Source organism: Chrysemys picta, unplaced genomic scaffold (assembly GCF_011386835.1).
Source record: "Chrysemys picta bellii isolate R12L10 unplaced genomic scaffold, ASM1138683v2 scaf273, whole genome shotgun sequence".
Classification (NCBI taxonomy): Eukaryota; Metazoa; Chordata; order Testudines; family Emydidae; genus Chrysemys; species Chrysemys picta.
Genome location: NW_027052980.1, coordinates 34,891 through 59,258, shown reverse-complemented (window position 1 = coordinate 59,258; position 24,368 = coordinate 34,891). Strand labels below are relative to the sequence as shown.

General features: G+C 46.0%; 1 protein-coding gene across 3 annotated transcripts in view; it reads right to left on the bottom strand.

The window, feature by feature from the left end:
* Nucleotides 1-772: 772 nt before the first annotated feature.
* Nucleotides 773-24,368, bottom strand: part of LOC122173018 (trichohyalin-like) — a 39,407-nt gene continuing 15,811 nt past the window's right edge. Inside the window, exons 2-5 of one of the 3 annotated variants that reach the window (XM_065579402.1) lie at nt 22,283-22,601; nt 15,188-15,585; nt 4,057-6,579; nt 773-1,067 (exon numbers count right to left, since the gene is read on the bottom strand). In XM_065579402.1, coding sequence (XP_065435474.1) covers nt 4,120-6,579; nt 15,188-15,585; nt 22,283-22,442 — 3,018 coding nt within the window. In that variant the 5' untranslated portion in view covers nt 22,443-22,601 and the 3' untranslated portion in view covers nt 773-1,067; nt 4,057-4,119. The remainder of the gene's footprint in view (nt 1,068-4,056; nt 6,580-15,187; nt 15,586-22,282; nt 22,602-24,368) is intronic. The other 2 variants (XM_065579404.1, XM_065579403.1) reach the window with 2 other exon arrangements.

The window sequence follows — 24,368 nt, the reverse complement described above, 5'->3', positions numbered from 1 at the left end:
GCAGCTGCTCCCAGGACCCTGCTGGCTGTGCAGAGCAGTGCAGGGGGTGGAGGGGAAAGGAGGGTGCTGATGTCAGGGTGTCCCCCTCTCCCTGTACCCCATCTCCTCGGAACAGGGCAGAGGGGACAGTCTGGCTCAGGAGGACTCAGAGCTGCTGTGGTCGAGGTCTGAATGGTGAATAGCTGAGTGCCTTTCTTAAAGAGACAAGTGCACTGTTCCTCCCCAGCCCGGAACTCAGGTGGGCCGGACAGGATGGTCCCATGGGCCGGAGTTTGCCCACCCCTTTAACAACCAGTTCTAAAACCAGCTTCTAAATTTAACAACTGGTTCGCGCAAACCGGCTCCAGCTCACCACTGCCTCGGTGCACATAACAAAATTTATTCTGCACATGGATGGAAAAAATTAGAAGGAACATTGATCCTGGAACAAGAACCTCTCAACCCTCAAAGTGATAACAGGGAATTCTTAAGTAATCAATAAAATTAATACATGATTCATAGATTGGGCTTCAATACGAATGTAAAAGCTCTCCAGAGTCATGAGCAGCGAGCAACCGGCGAGGGGCAAGCCAGAGAGTGAGGAGACTCCCAGCCTGATCCCCAGAACTCAAGCAGCCGGGCCCATTGCTCAGCGCCACTGCCTTGAAGTTGGGAACAAGCCAGGCCAGACACCAGCTTGATGCCACCAGCCTGTGAGTGCTGCAGCTGGTGTCGGCTGTTAGAGCATGTTAGGGATGGAGAATTGAGGAGAATAAACTGCAGAGGCACTAACTCAGTGCTACAGAAAGCTTTAATCTCCAACAGCAGACCCCACCACACAGCAGATGCAACAGGAAAACTACCTTGTATATTGAACTCTAACAGGGCAGAGGTGGGTGTCACAGCAGATGAGCAAAGACAGCAAAGAGCAGAGCCCCCAAAGCCAGTCACTAGGCCCGGACTGGCTTCAGCAGTGGATTTTGTAAAATTTAGGTGACCATCATTCCCCCTGAATCATCTGAATGTTTCTTCAGTCCCCTCAGCGCGGAATCCGGCCAGGCTCAGAACGGTGAGCAAGAGCGCTGTTGCTGAAACAGAGCAAAAATCCAGAGCGCTGTTAATCATAGACTCTGGTACATCCCACAGGCGACAAAGCCCCAGCAGCTCTCCCTGACCAGGTCTGTGCGGACAGACACGGCTCAGACGGGGGCAGCTGGGGCAGACCAGACAGACACAGATTAGGAGGATGTTTTTTGTCACTCAGGCCTCACATGGGAGGGTGGCATTTTTCTGGCCTTTGGTGCTGATAGACCCTTGAATGGTGAGCCCCTCTGCAAGGCCCTTCTGAAGCTTGGTACTTGAGAGATTTTAGTGACCAACCTATTGCATCTCTCTAGCTAGCCTGCAACTCACTGAGGGTACCTGTGTTTGAAAGGAGCCAAGTGGTCCCTTATTTTGGATGTCTCCGACAGTATATATAGAATGAGAAGTTTTGTTTTCAGAGATTCACAGTAGCCACAAGTCTAACTGAAATGAAAGGGGGGTGGGGTAGAGGGTCAACACATCTGAAAATCAGGCCCGAATTGGACAGTCAAATATTGAAACCCAGCTCAAAGGCCATATCTTACAATATGGGCCACAGGCCACAGGAAATCAAACCGTTCTGGCTGTTCACAGCTCTGAGCAGGGTTCTAGAGAACACAAGATGGCTGTATTTGCTAATGTCAAGTATCAGGGGGTAGCCGTGTTAGTCTGTATCTACAAAAACAACAAGGAGTCTGGTGGCACCTTAAAGACTAACAGATTAATTTGGGCAATTGAGGTTTTTACTCACGAAAGCTTATGCCCAAATTAATCTGTTAGTCTTTAAGGTGCCACCAGACTCCTTGTTGTATTTGCTAATGACTCACCTTAGCTAGCCACACTCCGTGCTTAGACACCTTTGAGAAGACTGTGATAGATTATCAGGTTTCCATGTAAATTTGGCCAGCTCTGCACCAGTGCCTCTGGACACTTACACTGTGTCTAACTCTCCTCTATGGTGGGTCCTCTAATGGGTTTAACTATTTAGGATTTCAGCTCTCACTGGGCAGAGTAATTGATGACCCTGAACCTGTTCCCTCTACTCAAACACTAAGGAGTGATACTTCAGGCTGTGAACCATGGGCTCATGATTTCAGGGTTATCCTGGAAGAGGCAAGGTATGCTTAGATACGCTCCAATACCCCGTCAAAGTCTTGATATGTAATGTCTGCTTACTAACCCTTGAGAAGGAACTTTGCAGGGCAAAGGCCCTGCTGCTTAACCTTTTCAAATACCAGAGGGGTAGCTGTGTTAGTCTGGATCTGTAAAAAGCAACAGAGTCCTGTGGCACCTTTAAGACTAACAGATGTATTGGAGCATAAGCTTTAATGGGTGAATACCCACTTCGTCAGATGCATGTAATGGAAATTTCCAGAGGCAGGTATAAATATGCAGGCAAGAATTATTTATACATATTTATACCTGCCTCTGGAAATTTCCATTACATGCGTCTGACAAAGTGGGTATTCACCCACAAAAGCTTATGCTCCAATATGTCCGTTAGTCTCAAAGGTGCCACAGGACTCTCTGTTGCTTTTCAAATACATTACCACAAATGTGGGGAAGAATCTGCATCATCACTACGGTGTACATGGAGCTGTGCTTCAAACCCTATTGTGACAGAAATGGCAATTTCCTGGACACACCTCACAGAATGAATTTTCAGTATTTTAGGACATCATTGTATTAAAATGCAAATGTTTATGTGTCACTGCAGGATTGTAGGGAACTCCTCTAGGAGACATAACTAATATAAACCTTGGGGTCAGTAGTGCAGGAAGCTCCCTAGAAGTGCGGGGCGGGGGCCACCAGTGCCCGAACCATAGCCCCACCCCTTTCCCTGTGAGGTCCCACCCTCGCTCTGTTTCTTCCCCTGAGACTCCACCCCCTGCTCACTCCTCTCCGTCCCCTCTCCCTTGTCGCTCGCCATGGCCCCCTGGTCCCCCCTGTTCCAGAGCCCCTAGTTAAAAGGGGTTTCCTAGGAAATACTCAAGAGGTGTGGAAAGCAACTTATGCACCTCCAGACCTATTCTTTTGAAGCTACACCTTAAGGAGAAACCTGTTGTCTGGACGATTATCTATTCACGGACAGTTCCCCAGCAGCTGTCTCACCCTCCGTCTCCTCAGGTATTTGGTTGCACACCCCAGGGAGGTAACTGGATTGTCATTGGTACTGGCAGAGACATCCACCCCCTCCTAACTGTCAGCTGTCCCATTTGCAGTTTGTCTCACATGGTCCCTTACAGGCCTGGAGCTAACTGGGGGCTGAGATGCAGCTGGTTTTCCCAGCCCTGCGTGGGCAGAGTGGGCAAACCTGGGCAAAGTGACCCTGCTGGTCACATATGGCACATCACTTTCTCCCACCCATCTCAGGGCTTCTGGGAGGTGGTTTCACTAGTGTGGGTCTAGGCTTGGGCCTGCTCCCTGCCCCCTGATCCCATTCACTTCCTATTAGGTTTTCTATCAAATCCACGCCGACTATCTGCATAATGGTTGGCCCATGTCCCAGCTATGCCTGCATCTTTGGGATTTTTGTCTATTTCCTGGATTTCAGGTCTGGGTGGGGTGAAGCATTTAGAGAATTGTTCTAAACACATTAATTCATAGGCCTCATGGACCATGGAAACCCTCTATCTCCATCTCCTTAAATAATCCCTAATTTGGGTTGAAACCACAGCACACGTTATGTTCCTGTTTTCCTTCTCTAGATGCTTCAGGCGTCACTTTAAACTTTAGCGACAAACCTTGTTCACATCACTTATAATATCTGCAACCCTCCCTTCCCATAAGGCTAAAAATGTCCCAGGCCTTTTTCGCAGACAGTTGTGGAGCCAGGTACCATGCCATATCCCCTTTTCCCACCTCATTCAATTCACACCCCATCTCAAAAGCATTTAGAAACATAGCCAGGCCCCCCACCTACCTAAAGTGAGGAAGAAATTTGGAATCTTTGCCACCCACTGGGACAAGTACCTAAGGAGTGGGTTTACCTACCTTCAGTTTCTCCAGCTCAATCTGCTGTTGATGTGCCCTTTCCTTATCTTCGGCCTCCTGCTGTCACTGGCATTCCTTCTGCTTTTCTTCTATCTCTCGCTGGCGCTGCTTCCCCTTTTCTTCTCTCTTTCGCTGGTGCTCCTCGTGCTGGCGCTGCTTCTCCTTTTCTTCTCGCTTGTGCTGGCGCTGCTTCTCTTTTTCTTCTCTCTCGTGCTGGCGCGCCTTCTCCTTTTCTTCTCTCTCATGCTCGCGCTGCTTCTCCTTTTCTTCTCTCTCGTGCTGGCGCTGCTTCTCCTGTTCTTCTCTCTCGTGCTGGCGCTGCTTCTCCTGTTCTTCTCTCTCATGCTGGCGCTGCTTCTCCTGTTCTTCTCTCTTGTGCTGGTGCTCCTCGTGCTGGAGCTGCTTCTCCTTTTCTTCTATCTCTCCCTGGCACTGCTTCTCCTTTTCTTCTCTCTCTCGCTGGAGCTGCTTCTCTTTTTCTTCTATCTCTCGCTGGCGCTCCTCATGCTGGCGCTGCTTCTCCTTTTCTTCTATCTCTCGCTGGCGCTCCTCGTGCTGTCGCTGCTTCTCCTTTTCTTCTATCTCTCGCTGGTGCTCCTCATGCTGGCGCTGCTTCTCCTTTTCTTCTATCTCTCGCTGGCGCTCCTCATGCTGGCGCTGCTTCTCCTTTTCTTCTCTCTCTCGCTGGCGCTGCTTCTCCTTTTCTTCTGTCTCTCGCTGGAGCTCCTCATGCTGGCGCTGCTTCTCCTTTTCTTCTCTCTCGTGCTGGCGCTGCTTCTCCTTTTCTTCTCTCTCTCGCTGGAGCTGCTTCTCCTTTTCTTCTCTGTCTCGCTGGTGCTCCTCGTGCTGGCGCTGCTTCTCCTTTTCTTCTCTCTCTCGCTGGAGCTGCTTCTCCTTTTCTTCTCTGTCTCGCTGGCGCTCCTCATGCTGGCCCTGCTTCTCCTTTTCTTCTCTCTCTCGCTGGCGCTGCTTCTCCTTTTCTTCTCTCTCTCGCTGGTGCTGCTTCTCCTTTTCTTCTCTCTCTCGCTGGAGCTGCTTCTCCTTTTCTTCTCTGTCTCGCTGGCGCTCCTCATGCTGGCGCTGCTCCTCTTTTTCTTCTATCTCTCGCTGGCGTTGCTGCTCCTTTTCTTCTCTCTCTCGCTGGAGCTGCTTCTCCTTTTCTTCTCTGTCTCGCTGGCGCTCCTCATGCTGGCCCTGCTTCTCCTTTTCTTCTCTCTCTCGCTGGCGCTCCTCATGCTGGTGCTGCTTCTCCTTTTCTTCCCTCTCTCGCTGGCGCTGCTTCTCCTTTTCTTCTGTCTCTCGCTGGAGCTCCTCATGCTGGCGCTGCTTCTCCTTTTCTTCTCTCTCGTGCTGGCGCTGCTTCTCCTTTTCTTCTCTCTGTCGCTGGAGCTGCTTCTCTTTTTCTTCTATCTCTCGTTGGCGCTCCTCATGCTGGCGCTGCTTCTCCTTTTCTTCTCTCTCTCGCTGGCGCTCCTCATGCTGGAGCTGCTTCTCCTTTTCTTCTCTCTCTCTCTGGCGTTGCTTCTTCTTTTCTTCTCTCTCTCGTTGGCGCTCCTCATGCTGGCGCTGCTTCTCCTTTTCTTCTCTCTCTCGCTGGCGCTCCTCATGCTGGCGCTGCTTCTCCTTTTCTTCTATCTCTCGCTGGCGCTGCTTCTCCTTTTCTTCTCTCTCTCGCTGGAGCTGCTTCTCTTTTTCTTCTATCTCTCGTTGGCGCTGCTTCTCCTTTTCTTCTCTCTCTCGCTGGCGTTCCTCATGCTGGCGCTGCTTCTCCTTTTCTTCTATCTCTCGCTGGCGCTGCTTCTCCTTTTCTTCTGTCTCTCGCTGGAGCTGCTTCTCCTTTTCTTCTATCTCTCGCTGGTGCTGCTTCTCCTTTTCTTCTCTCTCTCGCTGGCGCTGCTTCTCCTTTTCTTCTCTCTCTCGTTGGCGCTCCTCATGCTGGCGCTGCTTCTCCTTTTCTTCTATCTCTCGCTGGTGCTGCTTCTCCTTTTCTTCTCTCTCTCGCTGGCGCTCCTTATGCTGGCACTGCTTCTCCTTTTCTTCTATCTCTCGCTGGCGCTCCTCATGCTGGCGCTGCTTCTCCTTTTCTTCTCTCTCTCGCTGGCACTCCTCGTGCTGGCGCTGCTTCCCCTTTTCTTCTATCTCTCGTTGGCGCTCCTTCTCCTTTTCTTCTCTCTCATGCTTGCGCTGCTTCTCCTTTTCTTCTCTCTCATGCTGGCGCTGCTTCTCCTTTTCTTCTCTCTCTCGCTGGCGCTGTTTCTTCTTTTCTTCTCTGTCTCGCTGGCGCTGCTTCTCCTTTTCTTCTCTCTCATGCTGGCGCTGCTTCTCCTTTTCTTCTCTCTCTCGCTGGCGCTGCTTCTTCTTTTCTTCTCTTTCTCGCTGGCGCTGCTTCTCCCTTTCTTCTCTCTCGTGCTGGCGCTGCTTCTCATTTTCTTCCCTCTCTCGCTGGCGCTCCTTGTGCTGGCGCTGCTTCTCCTTTTCTTCTCTCTCTCGCTGGCGCTGCTTCTCCTTTTCTTCTCTCTCTTTCTGGTGAGATGTAAACACAGTTGTAAACAGAGGAGTTAACTTCAAGATGACAGCAGTCTCCTTCTCGTTCAATGCTTCTGCCACCATGTAATGATCTTTCAGTTCATTAAACAATAAACCAGTGAATGAGAAAGGAATAAAAGAAACTAGAGACCTTCTGTGGTGAACTGCTGTGCACAGGTACACTGTGTTCTCAACCCCAGATTCCAAGGCACATCTGTAAATTCCTATATTCATAATATCATCCCTTATGAGGGATGCCCTCTAAATTATATTCTTCCACAAACATATCTCTGCTGTGAGTGATTGTACAATATATACCATGTCATCAGTTGTTACAAAAAATGGTTAGTTACCTATACAGTAACAACTGTTCTGCAAGACGTGGTGTGCACATATACATTCCATTGCAGGTGTGTGCACACCCAATGCACTCGAGTTGGAGACCTTTGCCAGCAGTACCAATAGGCAGTGCATGCACCCCATCTCTCCTCTTGCCCAAATGAGACAAAAATGGTGTGTGTCCACCGCCTCCCTCTCTATTCCATCACACTGCTGTAGGCAATGTCCAAAGTAGTGGGAAAAGTGGGAGGGTCATAGAATGTGTACATGCACACGACATCTCAAAGAACAAGTTACAGTACAGGTAAGTAACATGTTTTTCTACTTGGAGTGATTGTGCACATATACATTCGATGATAGGTGATTCAACAGTAGTTCCCGTATAGGTGGAGGGACTTTGGATTATTTAAAAAGAGATTGTAACACTAACTTGAATTGCCACGAGAGGCTTGAGTGACAACGTAACAAGTGGACAAGGTATGCACAGATGACCACGTCACTGCCTTGCGTATATCAGCTATTGGAATATTGCTCAGAGAAGCTGATGAAGTGGAGCAAGCCCTGGTGGAGTGAGCCATTATTCTCTGTGGAGGAGAGACTTTCGCAAGATTGCAGCAGAGCTTCATGTAGTCAGAAATCCAGTCTGAGAGTCACTGAGATGACACTGATTGACCTTTGATTCGCTCAGCATAGGCTACATAATGCTTGGGAGAGGTCCTGAAGGATCTGGTGAGGTCCAAGTAGAATGACAGGGGTCTAAAAACATCCAAAGGCTGAAGTGTTTCCTCAGCTTTAGACCCAAGGGGGAGTGGGATTTGGGGAAAAACACTGGGAGATGAATTGTTGGTTAGATGGAAGGCTGACATTACCTTAGGCATTACCTTATTGGGGGAGGAATAGCTCAGTGGTTTGAGCATTGGCCTGCTAAACCCAGGGTTGTGAGTTCAATCCTTGAGGGGGCCATTTGGGGATTTAGTTGGGGTTGGTCCTGCTTTGAGCAGGGGGTTGGACTAGATGACCTCCTGAGGTCCCTTCCAACCCTATGATTCTATGATAAACTTAGGGTGTGCCCTAAGAGAAATCTTGTCCTTAGGGAAGATTGTGAAAGGAGGGTCAGCCAAGAGAGCCTGAAGTTCAGAAACTCTTCTTGCAGAAGTGATTACCACTACAAAGGCCATTTTCATAAGACAATAGTGATAATGAAGTAGCCATAGGCTCAAAAGGGGAGCCCATGAGTTTGGAGGAGACTAGATTTAAATCCCATACAGGAGCAGACACAGAAGGATAAAATGGAGATGCAAATGGAGCATTGTCTCTCACATGTCCCTCACCTGGACAGATCAAACAACTGTCGTGCCTGTCTGTGACATGGAAAACAGCCCTGAACGTGGAATGTTGTCAAATCCTGGGGAATTTATCAAAGTAAAATCTCCCAGAAAACTATCAAACTGTAATTACTAACAAATTAAATTATTGAACACTAACTCACTGTATACCCTAAAACGATGGAAGACTGGCTAAATGAAGGGAAAGTCAGGGGGGACACAACGGTCACCATGGGCAGTGAGAAGGAACTGAGAGGGAGTTGGCAGAGAACACAAGGAGAGAGGGGCACAGGTGCTGCCTGCTCGTACTGCTGGCTAGTCTCTGAAGTCAGTGCCCTGGGTGCACATACACCTGCAGTAGAATGTATATGCAACAGTCACTGGAAGAAGAACCTTATTCACAAGACTCAGTTTTCAAGGAGAACTTCGTTTATTCTGGGAATCCAAATATTTTTCCTTAGGAGCTTTTTGCAGAATCACTTGCTTGAATTGATTTTAGCTCCTCAGGACATATTGTATCTGCTATGGGATTCAATATGCTGTATTAATTTGTTTACAGAGTAGATATATTTGCCGAAATTGCTGAAATCCACTCCAGGACCCTCATTTTGGGTTTTCACAGCTTGAACAATATCTGAAAAGCTCGCAGGATCCTACTCTGGTTTGCATTCTCTTACGTATTCTTCCATAGTAAAGGTTCCCTGGATTAATAGTTGGCATCAACATTCACTTTCCCAGGATGACATTTCATGGTGAAGTTGAAACCTTGAGAGCTCTGAAACCATCAATGATGAGAAACATTTAGCTTAGCTATCGTCATCACATATGTTAGTGGGTTATTATCACTACAGACTGTAAAAGAAGGTTCATAGAAGAGGTAATCTCTGAACCTTTATGTTAAGGCCCACTTCAGAGCAAGAGACTTTCCCAGAGTATAAGTGGTAGTTATCTGCAGGTGTCAACGTTCTGGCTCCACAGGCAATTGTCTGGGGCTTCCCATCTAGATGCTGGTACAGGACTGCTCTCAGGCTCTCTTTTGAGGTAACCATATGCAAGGTGAATGGTTTCTGTAAATCTGGATAGGCCATGATTGGAGAATTGGACAGTGTAAAGTAATGCTAAACTGTATTATACTGTTTAGACACTAGGTGGTGCTCTGTGTAAAATACCTCAACTGAGCCCACAACATCCCGACCTGGCAGTGAATTAAAGTGTCTTAAAGAGAACACATCTCTTGTATCTCTCTGGGGTGGAGGCTCCGTAACCAGGCCATATCCAGTACTTGACATGGTGTCAGAAGTGAAGGCAGCTTAGGTAATGCCAGAGGAGAACAGAATCAAAAGAAAAATAGCAACAAAAGTTGCAAAGAGAAAAAAAAAACAAAGATTGCAGGATCTCATCAACATGCCACTCTTCAGTGCCCCACAGAATTTCAGCTCTGACAGTCCTTCAGAATGGAAAGATGTAGGTCTTGAAGGCAGAGATGACCCATACCTGCCAAAAGTGGGTGGGGACACAAGTAAGGGCAGAGTGAAAACAGTGGCTTTAGCAGATGTTACTGAGCATGCTCAGTCCATGTGAGCCTTCTCCGTACAAGTCAAGCAGTTAAATCTGGGTGGGGGCGCATGACCCCTTGTGCAACATTTATCAATGTTGATAGATGCAAATAATGCACATTAGAAAACATAATCCCAACTATACATACAGAATGATGGGGTCGAAATTAGCTGTTTCTACTCAAGAAAGAGATCTTGGCGTCATTGTGGAGAGTTCTCTGAAAACATCCACTCAGTGTGCAGTGGCAGTCAAAAAGGTGAACAGAATGTTGGGAATCATTAAGAAAAGGATAGATAATAAGACAGAAAATATCATATTGCCTCTATATAAAGCCCACATCTTGAATACTGCATGCAGATGCGGTCGCCCCATCTCAAAAAAGATATATTGGAATTGGAAAAGGTTCAGAAAAGGGCAACAAAAATTATTAGGGCTATGGAACAGCTTCCATATGAGGAGAGATTAATAAAACTGGGACTTTTCAGGTTGGAAAAGAGACAACGAAGGGGGGATATGATAGAGGTCTAAAAAATCATGACTGATGTGGAGAAACTAAATAAGGAAGTGTTATTTACTCCTTCTCACAATACAAGAACTGGGGCCACCAAATGAAATTAATAGGTAGCAGGTTTAAAACAAACGAAAGGAAGTATTTTTTCACGCAAAGCACAGTCAACCTGCGGAACTCCTTGCCAGAGGATGTTGTGAAGGCCAAGACTATAACAGGGTTAAAAAAGAACTAGATACATTCATGAAGAATAGGTCCATCAATAGCTATTAGCCAGGATGGGCGGGGATGGTGTCCCTAGCCTCTGTTTGCCAGAAGCTGGGAATGGGCGACAGAGGGTGGATCACTTGATGATTACCTGTTCTGTTCATTCCCTCTGGGGCACCTGGCACTGGCCACTGTCGGAAGACAGGATACTGGGCTAGATGGATCTTTGGTCTGACCCAGTATGGCCGTTCTTATGTTCTTATGCCCCCCATATGTTACCTCTGTTTGCAGGAGCAATGAAAGAAAACAGACGTAAGGAAGCAGGTTAGCAGTGGACAAAGCACAAACTCAGAAGTGGCCTTGTAAATAATGTGTAGTTAGTAGATAAAGAAATAGTAAGGAGAATAATGTGTGATAAGATTGCAGCTTTGCTCACTAGCACATTTTGCAGCTCATGGACAGTTTCAGGTTACGAAAATTAGTAGATTAATTATAAAGTGTGTGATACGATGTTTTATCCAATAGTATTAAGTGTAAGTGTGTATGTAACCTGATTCATGATTATGTATGTTAGCTGTGTGGTGTACCTTGTACCCACCCCCTACAATTAAGCCCGGTCAGCTCAGGTATAGTTTGATTGTATGCCAATAAAGAAGCCTCAGTGACAAGTCAAGTTGAACTGATTTCTTGGATTCCAGAGAACTGGATAAAGCATTCTCCCGGGACTGGATGAAGTGTTCTGGATAAACCAAGTGGAAAAGGTCTTGGAGGGAATCCCAACAACAGACTGGAAGCAGCATTTTGCAAGATTTTGCTTTGCAACCAAACTCCACAAGGAAACTGCACACATTCAGATATGCTCTTTCATTTGTGCTATGGGGAAGCAGACAGAGCATATCTTTAAATCGTTTACCTTTACTGAAGACAATCACAAAGATGATTATGCCAGAGTTCTGGCTGTGATTGATGCATACTTTATACCTCAGTGCTGAACTGTATTATACAGGTCAGCCACTGCATGGCACCATGTGTAACAGACACACCTGGCAGTGCATTAGAGCAGTGGTCCCCAACCTTTTTGTGGACAATAGCACATTCATGTTTTCAGAAGAGTGTGGCGGGTGCCAACAATTTTTCAAGGCTTATTTTGCATTTGTACATTAAATAATATGAAAACTATCATATTTAATATTACATAATATATGAATCCATAAGATAAAAATGTAATTTTACATGTAAAAGGTATTAATTAAATTATTCTGCAATTACTCTTTCACCTTACCATGTGAATTTGCTCTTTTTTATCTACCTGTAAGAAAAATTAAGGTGTTTTTACAAAATAAATATCATAAACAGTTTTCATCTTATTTATTTTTAAAAAGTAAAACATTGTTGAACTGCTGGTCCAAATATATTTATTATTCTTACTTTAACATAGATAGCCAGTTATGGTTAATTAAAAAATATTCTTTGTATTTTTACTTGTATCTGGATTTCAATAAACAAACAAACAAATATTTAAAAAGTTAAACACAAGTTAATCATATGCGCTCATCAGCACTTAATGGAAAATAGGTATCATTAATTCACGTGGTTTTTCTAATAAAGTCAGTGTGATTTTTGGCACTGAGTTTCTTCAGCCAATTTTTCGTAGTTGGGAGAGTAGGATGATATTCCCATTTATAAGCAATCGTCAAGATGGGCATCTGTAAGCCGAGATCTGTATTTTGATTTTATGATGTTCATTGCTGAAAACAGAACTTCGCGTAGATAAGTGGAACCAAAATAAGATTTTATTTTGTATGCTACATTTTTTAAGGCAGGAAACTTTTTTCGGTCAACCAGATTCCAAAAGTTTTCATCTGTTGCGCAGGATTTTAGAACAATATCATTTTGAAGGTCCAAAATCTCCAGTTCCACTTCTTCTGTTCTTACTTGAATGATACTCGCAATTGATGTAGCCATTTCTGTTACCTTTATTTGGCAAGTAAAAGGATTCACAAGAAAGGCAACTACAGGCTCAATGATGGTGAACTGTTGAAATCTCTTTTCAAATTGTTCCAGAAGTGTTTGAATGTGGATAACAACTGGTGATGGGCTAAAATCACTGTCACATACCATTTTCTTCATACTTGGGAAATGTACGAGAGACTTCGTCTTCATATGTGACATCCTCAAGATCAGTTTTGCTTTAATGATTTTACAGAACCTATCATTTGAGCCACATGTTTGTCTTTTCCCTGGAGCTCAAGATTTAAAATGTTCAATTTGTCAGTGATATTGGCAAGAAAAGCCAAGTCCATTAACCAGCTGGAGTCTTCTAGTTGCTCGAAGTTCAGATTTGTGGACTTCAGAAATTCTTTGATCTCTTCAATTAGGCTTAAAAATGTGCAAGAACTTTACCTTTGTTCAGCCATTGTACTTCTGTGTGCAAGATAAGATCAGATTGTTTATCATCAACATCTTCCAACAGGGCCTTAAAAAGTCGGTGTTGCAAAGGTTTTGCTTGAATAGAGTTAATTATTTTAATAACGACATTCATGACATGTTGAAAAGAAAGAACTTTGACGCACAAAGCTTCTTGGTGGATAATGCAATGATAAGGCATAAAGTTCAGAAAGGATTCATTCTTCTTGCAGAGTGCAATGAATCCATTGGCACTGACCATCATTGCTGGTGCTCCATCAGTGATGATCGCAGACAGCTTGCGTAGTGGCATACTAACTGATGTTGCATATAATTTGAATAAATTATAGATGTCCTCACCCTTTGTTCACTCTTTCATAGGCAATACTTTTAGTAACTCTTCTTTTACGGTGAAGTCACTAAATACCATCCTCACCGTAACTGCCAACTGCGCTGTATCTGATATATCTGTCAACTCATCGAACTACAGTGAAAACCAGTCACATATTTCCAAGTCATCCTTTAGCTGATTTGCATGTCACTTGAAATTGCATGTATCCTCCTCGTACCTGCGGTGTCTGATAACTGCAAGTCTTGCACTGCCAACAAAATCTCATGCTTGTTAGGAAATCCTTGAAACAGGCAATCAGCACCAGTCAAAAATGCTTCCTTCAACAATTTACCATCTTGAAACGGTTTTTTCTTCTTTGCGAGCAGATGAGCAATTTTAAAAGAAGCAATAGTAGCACTTTTAGACTTTACCACTTGTCTAGTGAAAACAGATTGTTGGGCAGATAGGTTTGATTTGAGTTGATTAATTTTATTCTTTCTCAACTCAGATTTAAGTGGATGACTAATGTCAAAAGAGCCATGATTAGTTTGGAAATGGCTTTCGACATTATGTTTTTTTGGCACTGCAACAGCACCCCCGCACAATAAGCAAACCATTTCCCTTTATTTTCAATAAAACAATAGGATTCTTCCCACTCTGCGTTGAAATAATACGTACGTTATCTTTTATTTGAACCACTCGTTTTGGGGCAACATGTTAAAAAAATAATAAATCGCAAAGCACGAGAAAACAGCAGTATCAGTACAGCAGAAGAATACTCACATACAAGGCTGGCCCCAGGCACCAGCAGAGCAAGCATGTGCCTGGGGAGGCACATGCTAAGGGGTGGCATTCTGTCCATTCTTGGGGTGGCAGAGTCTGAGCAATTTTTTTCCCCCTGCTTTGGAAGTTTGGGAGGCAGTCTGAGCGGCTGTTTTTTGTTTGTTTGTTTGTTTGTTTTTGGCAGTTCTGGGCAACGCGGAGAGAAGCTGGAGAGAAGCGGCGCCCCCGTGCCTGCTGGGGACAGAGTACACCAGTGCCCGCAGCCTGCAGCCCTGGTGTTCTCTGTCCCCGGCAGGTGCTGGGCCACGGCTTCTCTCCCTGCTGGGTGCTATCTTTCACACCGTGTCACTAGACGGGCGCACATAAATGCCCCAGCGGGCACCATGGCACCCGCGTACACCACATTGGGGACCATTGCAATAGAGTGTCTTAAAAACAATGCAGCTTTTGTTTCTCCCTGGGGTGGGAGCGCTGTAGCCAGTTCATATCCGTTATGTGACAGACGGCATGAATCAATTGTTTTTCACTCTGTTGATTTTACATGGAAGGTGTTCAGATACTACAGTGATGGGCGGCAGTATGATACCAGTTAGATAGATAGGAAGGAAGGGAAAATCCTCTCTCCTCCCTGTTCCCTTTTCATCTCCTAAAGACTTCTCCCTCAAGACCTCAGGAGGCCAGCATGGACATGGGGCTGGATAAAAACAGAATTCCCCCATCCCTCCAAAATCTACCTTCCATTGCATTTGGGACAGGGGATAATCTGACTGGCCTGACTCCAATTGACAAACAAAATGTAAAACTGAGGCCAGGACTACACGAGAAACTTACACTCACACCCCTGAGCGACATAGTTATATCAAACTAGTCCCTGGGATAGACAGTGCTAAGTTGACAGGAGGAGGATTAACTACAGAAGAAGGTAGTGTCTTCACTGAAGCAGGCTACAGGGCAGCTTTAATTGTGCAGCTGCAGCATTTTAAGAGTAGACCTGCCCCGAGAAAGAAAATAACCCATAGCCAGCTAGGGTAATGCAGTGTATCTACTCTGTGCTTTACCCAAATGGGGCAGCAGCTGTCACTGCTGCTCCATGGGGGAAACATACACTGTGCATTACCCCAACTGTCCTCCAACCCCACTGAATCTCACCAATTGCTGCTGCAGCTTCTCCTCTCTCTCTTTTCCCCGCTTCTGCAACACGTCCATCTCCTCTTTCATCAGCCTGGCTTTCTCTCTGAATTCCTGCTGCAGCTTCTTCTCCTGCTCCTTTCCCTGCTTCTGCAGCCCGTCTATCTCCTCTTTCATCAGCCCGGCTTGCTCTATGAAGCCCTGCTGCAACAGCTTCTCCTGCTCCTTCAGCTTGCACTCCACGGTTCTGTCCGTCTCCTGCCTCATCTTGGCGGTCTCCTCCTCCATCTTGGCTTCCACCTGTCTAATGTTCTCCTGGTGGCTGCGTTCCACGTCTCTCATCTCCTGCTCCAGCTGCCGCCTTCTCTCCTCCTCTGCCTTGTTCTGCTGCCCCAGCCACTCCGCTCTTGCCTGCTCAGCTTTTTGTAAAAGGGAAAACAAAATTTAAAAAGATGATGGCATCATCCCCCTCCTACTGTGGAGTCTCCATGTGGCAGACAGTGCCAAGCCTCTCAGACGTGTATTGGGGCTGATTATAAAGTGGCAGTAGCCTCTCCACAGAAGGCTGCCAGTGGGTCTCCACTGTAATAAAATGGCACTACCTGCTCCACAGTTAAGTGGGTTTCTGTTATAAGCCTGATTGTGCCCCATTTTCAGTTCCCACAAAGAAAGTCAGGTTGGTCTGAAAAGTGTCAAGGTAAGTTTGGACCAACACTGAATTTTTCTACTAAATTGGAAGTGAATCAGACCAGGGTAGGAGAAGTATAACACTCATAACAGATGTGTTCACTAGAACTCAAAAACTCTGTTTCACCAGAAAGAAGAAGAGAGATGAAAGGGAAATTACTTACTGGTAATTCTGTTTGTCATATGTCTCTTTTCTCCCATCCTACAGGAGTAGTTTAATGAACAGACAGTGTCATGGAGCCATCTGCTGGAAGCAGGGAGGCAAAACAAACCAAGCTCCCACCTCTGACTATATCAGTCCCAGCCAGAGCCGTCTCCTTCCTAATATACAGACTTGCAGAGCCATAAAGGGGGAAAACAGTATTCATGTTAATAAATAATAACGTGGTTGCAGCAGGGAGGAGGGTGGGATGTCAGATGGGAGAAGAGGAGAATACAGCTAACAGAATTACCAGTCTGCAGTGTTCTTGTTGCTGTGCTGATCCCAGGATATCAGAAAGAAAAGGTGGGTGAAGCAGTGTCTTTTATTGAACCAACTTCTGTTGGTGAGAGAGACAAGCTCTCTAGCATCACAAGCTCTTCTTTGGGCCTGGGACTATCCCAATAAACCTGGGTGCCTAGTTACCTCCCAGGAGCAGTCTGCGTTTTCTTAGCCACAGCAGAGAAATGAAGGGGAAACTGTCTCTGAGGAGCAGAGATGAACCCCAGAGACTGAAAGGCAACTAGAATACCTGGCTCCTGCCCAGTGAGGGGTGTTCAATAGATGCTTTTATAAGGCCCCAGAGGTACATCTCATAGGGCAGGTCCATGCACAGTGAGTTGCTAGGCACTCAGTTTATCTCCCTCAGCGAGGGAGCCTGGGCTGGCGTCTGAACCTCTGGGTTACATAAGGGCAATGATTTCAAACCTGAGGCTTAAGCCCTACCCTGATCCAGCAGCTCTGTGGCTGATGGGAATTTTGGGAGTCAGCCTGGAGCACCAATGGTAGCTCAGAGGCCAGCATAGATGTTATTCAGTGGCAAAGAACTACATGCACACAGAGCTGAGGTAAGGTAGGTCATCCCCTTGCAGAATGCTGATTTGAGTAATCTGAAACTTCTGAAACCCATGAAATGCACAGTTAAGCTTGCCCACACAACCTTAACTCTGCCCTCTTTCAGCAATGCCCCAATATGTCCTGTTAACACATATACCTTTACTCTGCCAATCCCACAGCTGCTGAAAAGTACAAGCTCTTCACCTCCTTTTACAACCCATTCATGCTCACCCAGGGGTTTCCAGCAAACACTATTACAGGACAAAAAGGAAAAAAAAAAAGAAAGAAAAAGCATGCCCACTGCACCTTTCCTCTGCCTTCTATGAGAAATGCGTCAATACACACATAGCATGTACTCACACCGGCTCTTGGCAGTATAGGATTCAGGAGGTTCCAGATCCTGGCAGACATTCACACTTTGCCAACTTCACAGAAAGAATACCACACGGGCACAACTTAAGAACCACTTCCCAGCCCTAACACCCCCCTTACGCTGACTCACAGGCTACTTCTAAGTGGAATACAGGATCTGGTCTATGAAATAACTCTAGCAGAACCATTTGGTAATACTGACCATAACATAATTAAATATAGGATAATACAAAAAAAATCAATCAGAGTAACATTTCACTTTAAAAGGAGGACCTACAGAAAATGAGGATGCTTGTTAGATGGACATTAAAAGGAGCTGTCACAAGGTTGAATGCCTGCAAGCAGCATGGGAACTATTTAAAAACACCATAATAGTGGCTCTGATTAAATGTATAGCCACATGAGAAAAGACAATAAGAGGACCAAACGAATGACAGCATGGCTGAACAGCAGAGTAACAGAGGTTGTTAGAGGCAAAAAGGTATCTTTTACAATTTTGAAGTCAAATCCTAGTGAGGATAATAGGGAGCAGCACAAACTCTGGCAGGTTAAGTGTAAAAGGACAATAAGGCAGGCTGTGAGATAATTTGAGAAGCAACCTGCTAAAGACACAAAAACTAACACTAAGAAATTTTATGTACAACCGAAGTAGGAAGTCTGCCAAACAGGCAGTAAGTCCACTGGATGACCAGGGTGTTAGAGGAGCAGTCAAGGAAGACAAGGCCACTGGAGAAAAGCTAAATGAATTCTTTGCATCAGTCTTCAGAGAGGGAGCTGCCTGCCCTTGCAGCACCACATTCTGTGCCTGCAGGGCAGTGATGTGTCCCAGCAGCGTCTGTTAGGCACACACTAGCTGTGGCAGGGGAATATTGGCCTGGGATGGATCCATTCTAGTTATGGGCTGGACCCCTAGTCAACTCTTGTTGCCCGTTGGTTACTTTTTCGGCTGCTCAAACTGTCAGATCAGGACATGGGCAGCTGTGCCTAGTGGTTGGAGCAGGCAACAGGCCTAGTGGTAAGAGGAGATGTCAGGCTTAGTGCTTAGAGCCAGTGTTGATAGCCAGGAATCGGAGCCCAGGGTCAGAGGCCAGATGCCAGAGTCAAGGGTCAAAGCCCAAGTCAGAAGTTAAGAATCAGACGCTAGGGTCAGAACTGGGGTATCTGGAATGAGGAAAGGCAGAGGGAGGGCTGGGTTCAGAGCAGGAGCATGGCTGGAACAAGCCTGGCACAAGCCAGGAGCGGATCTGGAGCAAGACAGGAGCAGGGCTGGGAACAAGCAAGCACAGGCACTATTGCAGCTATGAGTGAATGTTTTGAGCAGTCAAGAAACTGCTGCTGGGCTTAAGAGCAAGGCTGGTGGCTTCCTCAGTCAATCAGGAAGAGCGTTCCGTCAGGTGATTTCGCTGATGCAGCCCTGCTGTGATCCTTAGGCTGCCAGGAGACTGAAGAGGGGCAGCTACAGGGCCTTATTTCTGACAGAAAGGGCGCTAGGAACCCTGGGATACAGTAGCACATGCCCACAGAAGCTGCAGTTCTAACTCGGGTCTAGTGTAATATGCACATGCCAGCACGGTTGTGAGGCCCAGGTTTCCATTGCAAAGTAGATGCTCAAGTTTGAACTTGGAAACACAAGTCAACCAGTCCATGTCCTGCAGACCCAGGCTTCGTGTGCAGTGTGGACAAACCCTAAGAGCCCAGGGAGGGGAGTCTCCCTCGCGTCTCTTCTTCAGCCTGGTGCTGCAACAGCCCCAGCAGCTTTCTATTATAAGACCAACAGCAGCTGGGAGGAGTAACTACAGAGAGAATCTTGCTGAGCCCCTGCAGCCCGGGATGAAACATGCTGTGTGTGGACAAAATCTCCTTGCTCACAGTAGGGTGACCAGATGTCCCAATTTTATTGGGACTATCCCAATATTTGGGGCTTTGTCTTCTATAGGACGTTATTTCCCCCCATCCCAATTTTCCCCCTTCCTATCTGGTCACCCTAGCTCACCGTTTCTAAGCCTGCCTTCCAACCCGTCATGTGCCCCAAGGAGCTCTGTCTCTGCTCCCGCTCATGGCCTTGCTCACCACTGCTTCTCTGGCTGTCTGCTGGATTGGTCTTTGCTTCCTGGCTGTTTAATCTGGCTTTGCACAGCTTTCCATGTCTCTCACACAGACACAGACACAGCTGCAACCAATCAACACCTCAGCCACTGCATTTGCAATCAATCTGCAGGGAAACAGCTTCTTCCTAACTTCTTGCTCAGGTCTTCCCATGTGGAATTCTGACTAAATGACTTGGAGATTAAATGATTGCTGTGTGCTAATGAGCTGGTCATACTCTCATCTATGCACAAAAATCTCCACAGAAACATGCACCTTCTAGAAACCTGTTGCAATACACAGAGCTTATAGATCAACCTGGAAAACCTAAAAACCCCTATGACATTTCAGAATCCCCCCCAAACAACCAACTATACGCAACGTTTTATTTCAGTCATGGACACTACACATATCCTATGCTATATTCCTGGGCCTCATAATAAAGGCACACCCTTAGTTGTCACTTACCACATCACACTGGACTCTACAAGGTATCATTAAACAATTACAACCCATACTCAATGGGAACCACATCCTCAAAGAAATATTTCCCAACCCCCCACTTCTGGCTTTCAAACAACCCCCTAAATTTGCCATACTCATTGTCAGAAGCATGCCCACCACAGACCAACTCAAAGCAGACACAGCTCCACTGGTACAATGATCAACACCCACCACAACACACCTATCAAGATCCATGGGTCCATCACAGGCCTCTCACAACAAGTGGTGCACCTCATCCAGTGCACCTAATGCCCCAGTAACAACTATGTGGATGAAACCAGACAATCACTACACTCTTGAATAAACTCACACAGGAAAATGATAAAAGACAAAAACACCCTATCACCTCTGGGTGAACACTCCATACCTGACCTCTCAGGTCTTGTTTAAAAAGGAAACCTGCACAACACCATCAAAAGACAAGCCTGGGAGCTTAAATACATAACTTTGCTAGACACTAAAAATCATGGTCTTAATAAGGAAACTGAGGCCTGGTCTACACTACAGCATTAGGTCGATACAAGGCAGCTTACATCTAACCTCTGTACAAGGCAGCTTATGTCTAACCACAGCTAACTCTGTAAGCATCTACACTAAAGTGTCATTCGCTAAAATGTGACTTACCCGCTATGCTGACTTAATAACTCCACCTCCACAAGAGAGGTAGTTCTTAGGTCAATGTAGTTAGGTCAATTCAGCATCAGAGTAGAAACTGTATTACTTACGTTGACTCTAGTGGCCTCCAGGAGGTGTCCCACAACACCCCACCGTGACCACTCTGGTCACCGTTTTGAACACCGCTGCCTGGCAGCCAAGTACACAGGAACATGCCCTTCCCATTTTAAAGGCTCATGATTTTTTTAAAGCTCATATCCTGTTTGTTCGGCATGGAGAATTCACATAGTAACTGCCCAGCTGACCATGTTGGCTGCACGCTGCAAGCACACTCCTGTCTGGAGTACACAGGAGGTGGTGGATCTCCTGGGTCTGTGGGGAGAAGAAGCTGTGCAGGCACAGCTCCAATCCAGCTGTAGATATGTTGAGATCTATGAGCAGATCACTCGGGGAATGGGGGAGAAGGGCTACATGAGGGACCCACAGTAGTGCCATGTGAAAGTCAAGAAGCTGTGGCAGATGTACCAGAAGGTAAGGCAGGCTAACAATCACTCTGGTGTGGAGCCTCAGACATGCCAGTTTTACAAGGAGCTGCATGCCATCCTTGGTGTGACTAGCATTCCCAAGAGCCCTGTGGATACTTCAGAGGAGGCAGAGTCACAGGCCACCTCAGTGAATCCAAAGGACAAGGTGCTGAATGAGGAAGAGGAGGAAGTGGAGAATGGGAGACTGGTGACTGGGTGATCCAATGGCATAGTAGGACAGGATTTCTTTTTGACTCCCAAGCCAGTTGCTACAATCCAGCACAAGTGAGCCTGATGCAGGGGAAGGAACCTCTAGTAAGTATGCAGTTTGCTGTGATATTGCGGGGAGATATATGTTCACTTATTCTTTTTTAATCATGCTACAAGAGAGAGTGAACTAACAGAGAGAGGTAGAGTTGCTAACTGCTCTCATTCCCCTGTACAGTTAGGCAGGGGGGGATCTGCAGAACAGTTTGTTTATGTGCTCTGGGATGTCCTGTGAATCCTCCATAGAGATCTCGAGGAAACTTTCCTGGAGGTAGTCTGCAATCCTCTGCCAAAGGTTTCTAGGGTGGGGGCTGCCTTATTTGTTCTGCTGAGGTAAGATGCTTTTCCACACCAATCAGCAATTACTTCAGCAGGCACCATTGCAGCACACAAGCTAGCATCATATGGACCCAGTCTGCAGCCAGACATGTGCGGGAGCTGTTCCCTTTCAGCCTCCGTTACCCTCAGGAGTGAGATATCAGCTAAACTCACCATGGCCTGTGGAAAATGGTGCCAGTATTCAGTACAATTGCCCTACCTGGATACACTCATGCCCCTTAGCTCCCGCCCCCACATTTATTATGCCAGCTCACCCCTGTCCTGCTTGGTCTCACTCACCATGGCTGGGACTGCTGCTGTGCTCTTTGAATCCCAAGGAGAAGTGAGAATACAGTGATTGTAACTGATGTGGATCAAGTGGAGTGAATACACTCACAATAGCACCTCTGTGCATTGTATATTTTGCAGCTGGAAATGTGGCCCTGAGGGTCTCTCCATCAACACCTGTGGAGCAGCTCAGCCAAATACGGAGGAGAAGGAAGAGTTCACAGGATGACATGTTCCAAGAGATCCTGCAAGCCTCTGGTGTTGTGGATACCGAGCAGAGGGCTGGAGTATCACCCTCACGGACAGCATGAACAGGGATAGAGTAGAGAGGAGAACGGCACAGGAAAAGGAGAGGGATGTGCAGCAAGAGTGATAGCGCTTCTCAAGTGGGAAACAGACACGCTGGAGACGGTTGCTGACCTTCAGGTTCAACAGTCCCTTGCTCGCCTCCCTCAGCTGCCCATAGAGAACTGCATTCTGGGACCTCCCTACACCTACTCCTTCCATTCCAGGAGAAAGGGTCCACCATCTGCAGCTGTTCTGTGACTGCCAACAACAACCTTGAATTGTTTCTTTCCATAGCTCACAGAAAGCTAGCCTGTAAGGACTCGTTATATTCCACAAGGCTCCTCTTGCAGCTCTGGAAATACTGCAGAATCAGGTGCATTGTGTTCACAGCGCTTATCACAATGGTGCAGAGCTGTGTAGGATCCATGCTTCTCACAGATGGTTTGTGGGTCTATTGAAAAAGGGACACGAAATGTTATGGGATGCAGATAAAATTATGGGACAGAGAACACTGCATCATGGGAGACTGAAATCATGCTCCCAGTCACCCCTACTCGTTTGCATCCATGAGACTTTGCAAACCCTTTCAAAAAGGCTCTGCACTAGATGGTGGTAAGCTGCACAGTGGGATAGCTACCCATGACGCACTGCTCTCTGCATCGATGCAAGTGTGCTAATGAGGACACACACTGCTGACACAAGAAGTGTAGTGTGGACATGCGGAATTGATTTAATTACTGTGGTGCCTGTAGGTTGACGTAATTTAGGTCAATTGGTTGGTTCAATAAAACATATTACCTCAACCACCTTGTCTGTCTAATAAAGGCATCGGGTAGTTTTAGTCTGGCTATCATAGCGCACAAGAAAATGCTCTATGGCCTTCTACTCCCAGAAAGAAAACACTAAATAGATTAATAAAGTTTAAGGCCAGAAGAGACCATTATATAATCTAGTCTGATCTCCTGTATAACACAGGTCAGAGAATTTCACCCACTTACTCCTGTATTAAGTCAGATATCCTGTGTTTGGCTGCACCATAGCTTCCAGAAAGGCGTCCAGTACTGATTGATTTTAAATAGATACACCCCTCCTGTAAAACTACTGCTGAGCCTGTTTTGCAGCAGAAGCAAACCTATTCTACTATACAGGAGGGAAATCTGGAGCCAAACTCTGACAACTCACTACACGAACTGGGATAGAACCCACTAGAGATCCTACATCTGCAGTTCTGCGAAGAAATACTCCATATGCACAGGACACCAACAGCAAAACCACTGGGTCAAAAACATCTTTTAATGGATCCCCATTTCATCATTACAGAGAATATTTGCAATAACAGTTGTTCCTTACTAATCACCCAGACCTGCTTATATTTTGTAGACACTTTTAGTAGTTTGAGGGGGTCCCTTTCCTGGACATCTGCTTTCCCACAGACTTGGAGGCTCCAACCATAATGAAGTACAGTACAGTATTTAATCATATGAAATTCCTGAATATAGGTCACTTTCAGGTTATAAACCAACACTCCGACCTTAGATTCAAACACACTTTTTGTTAATTCTATAAAGATTTGGGAGAATAATGAATTAATTTAATATACAAAAAGGAAAAGAGGACCATAATGGTTAATATTTACTAACAGGTATTAACAATGCAGAGATAAGGTTGCCCAGCGATAGCTTGTGCCTTTCCAAAAGTTTGAGTTCACAAAAACACAAACTTCTGAAAATCAGAAAGTGCAGAGTTAAGGTAAACACCCATACAACTTTAACTCTGCCCCACTGGAGCTGGCAATAGCGACTAGAAATTATCGACATATACTCCAGCTGTAGTCACTGTGTTGGCTGTAGTTGTATTCAATGATGAAGGAATAAGTCCGAGTAGTTTGCAAGAGCTGTGATTGTGATGTGAGGAGATCTGTCTCTGAGTACCCCCATGTGTGTTATCAAAGGAGAGAGGTGCATGTGGACCTTGAGCTTCCTGTCTGACTCATTTCATTGTGTAGTTTGTGTCAGTAGCAGGGCACTGGGAGGTTCTTCCCATGGGTATTGTCAGCAGTGAGGTGGGATATGAGAACAGCCTGTTGGTTTAACAATGGGTAAGGGAAAGTTTAGGTTTAAATCATGTCCTGTGTGCATGTGTGAAGGGGCTGGAAAAAGGTATGAAGTGATTGTTAAAACTTACGAGTGCAGTATTCTGTAGCGGGATCAGGCTTAGT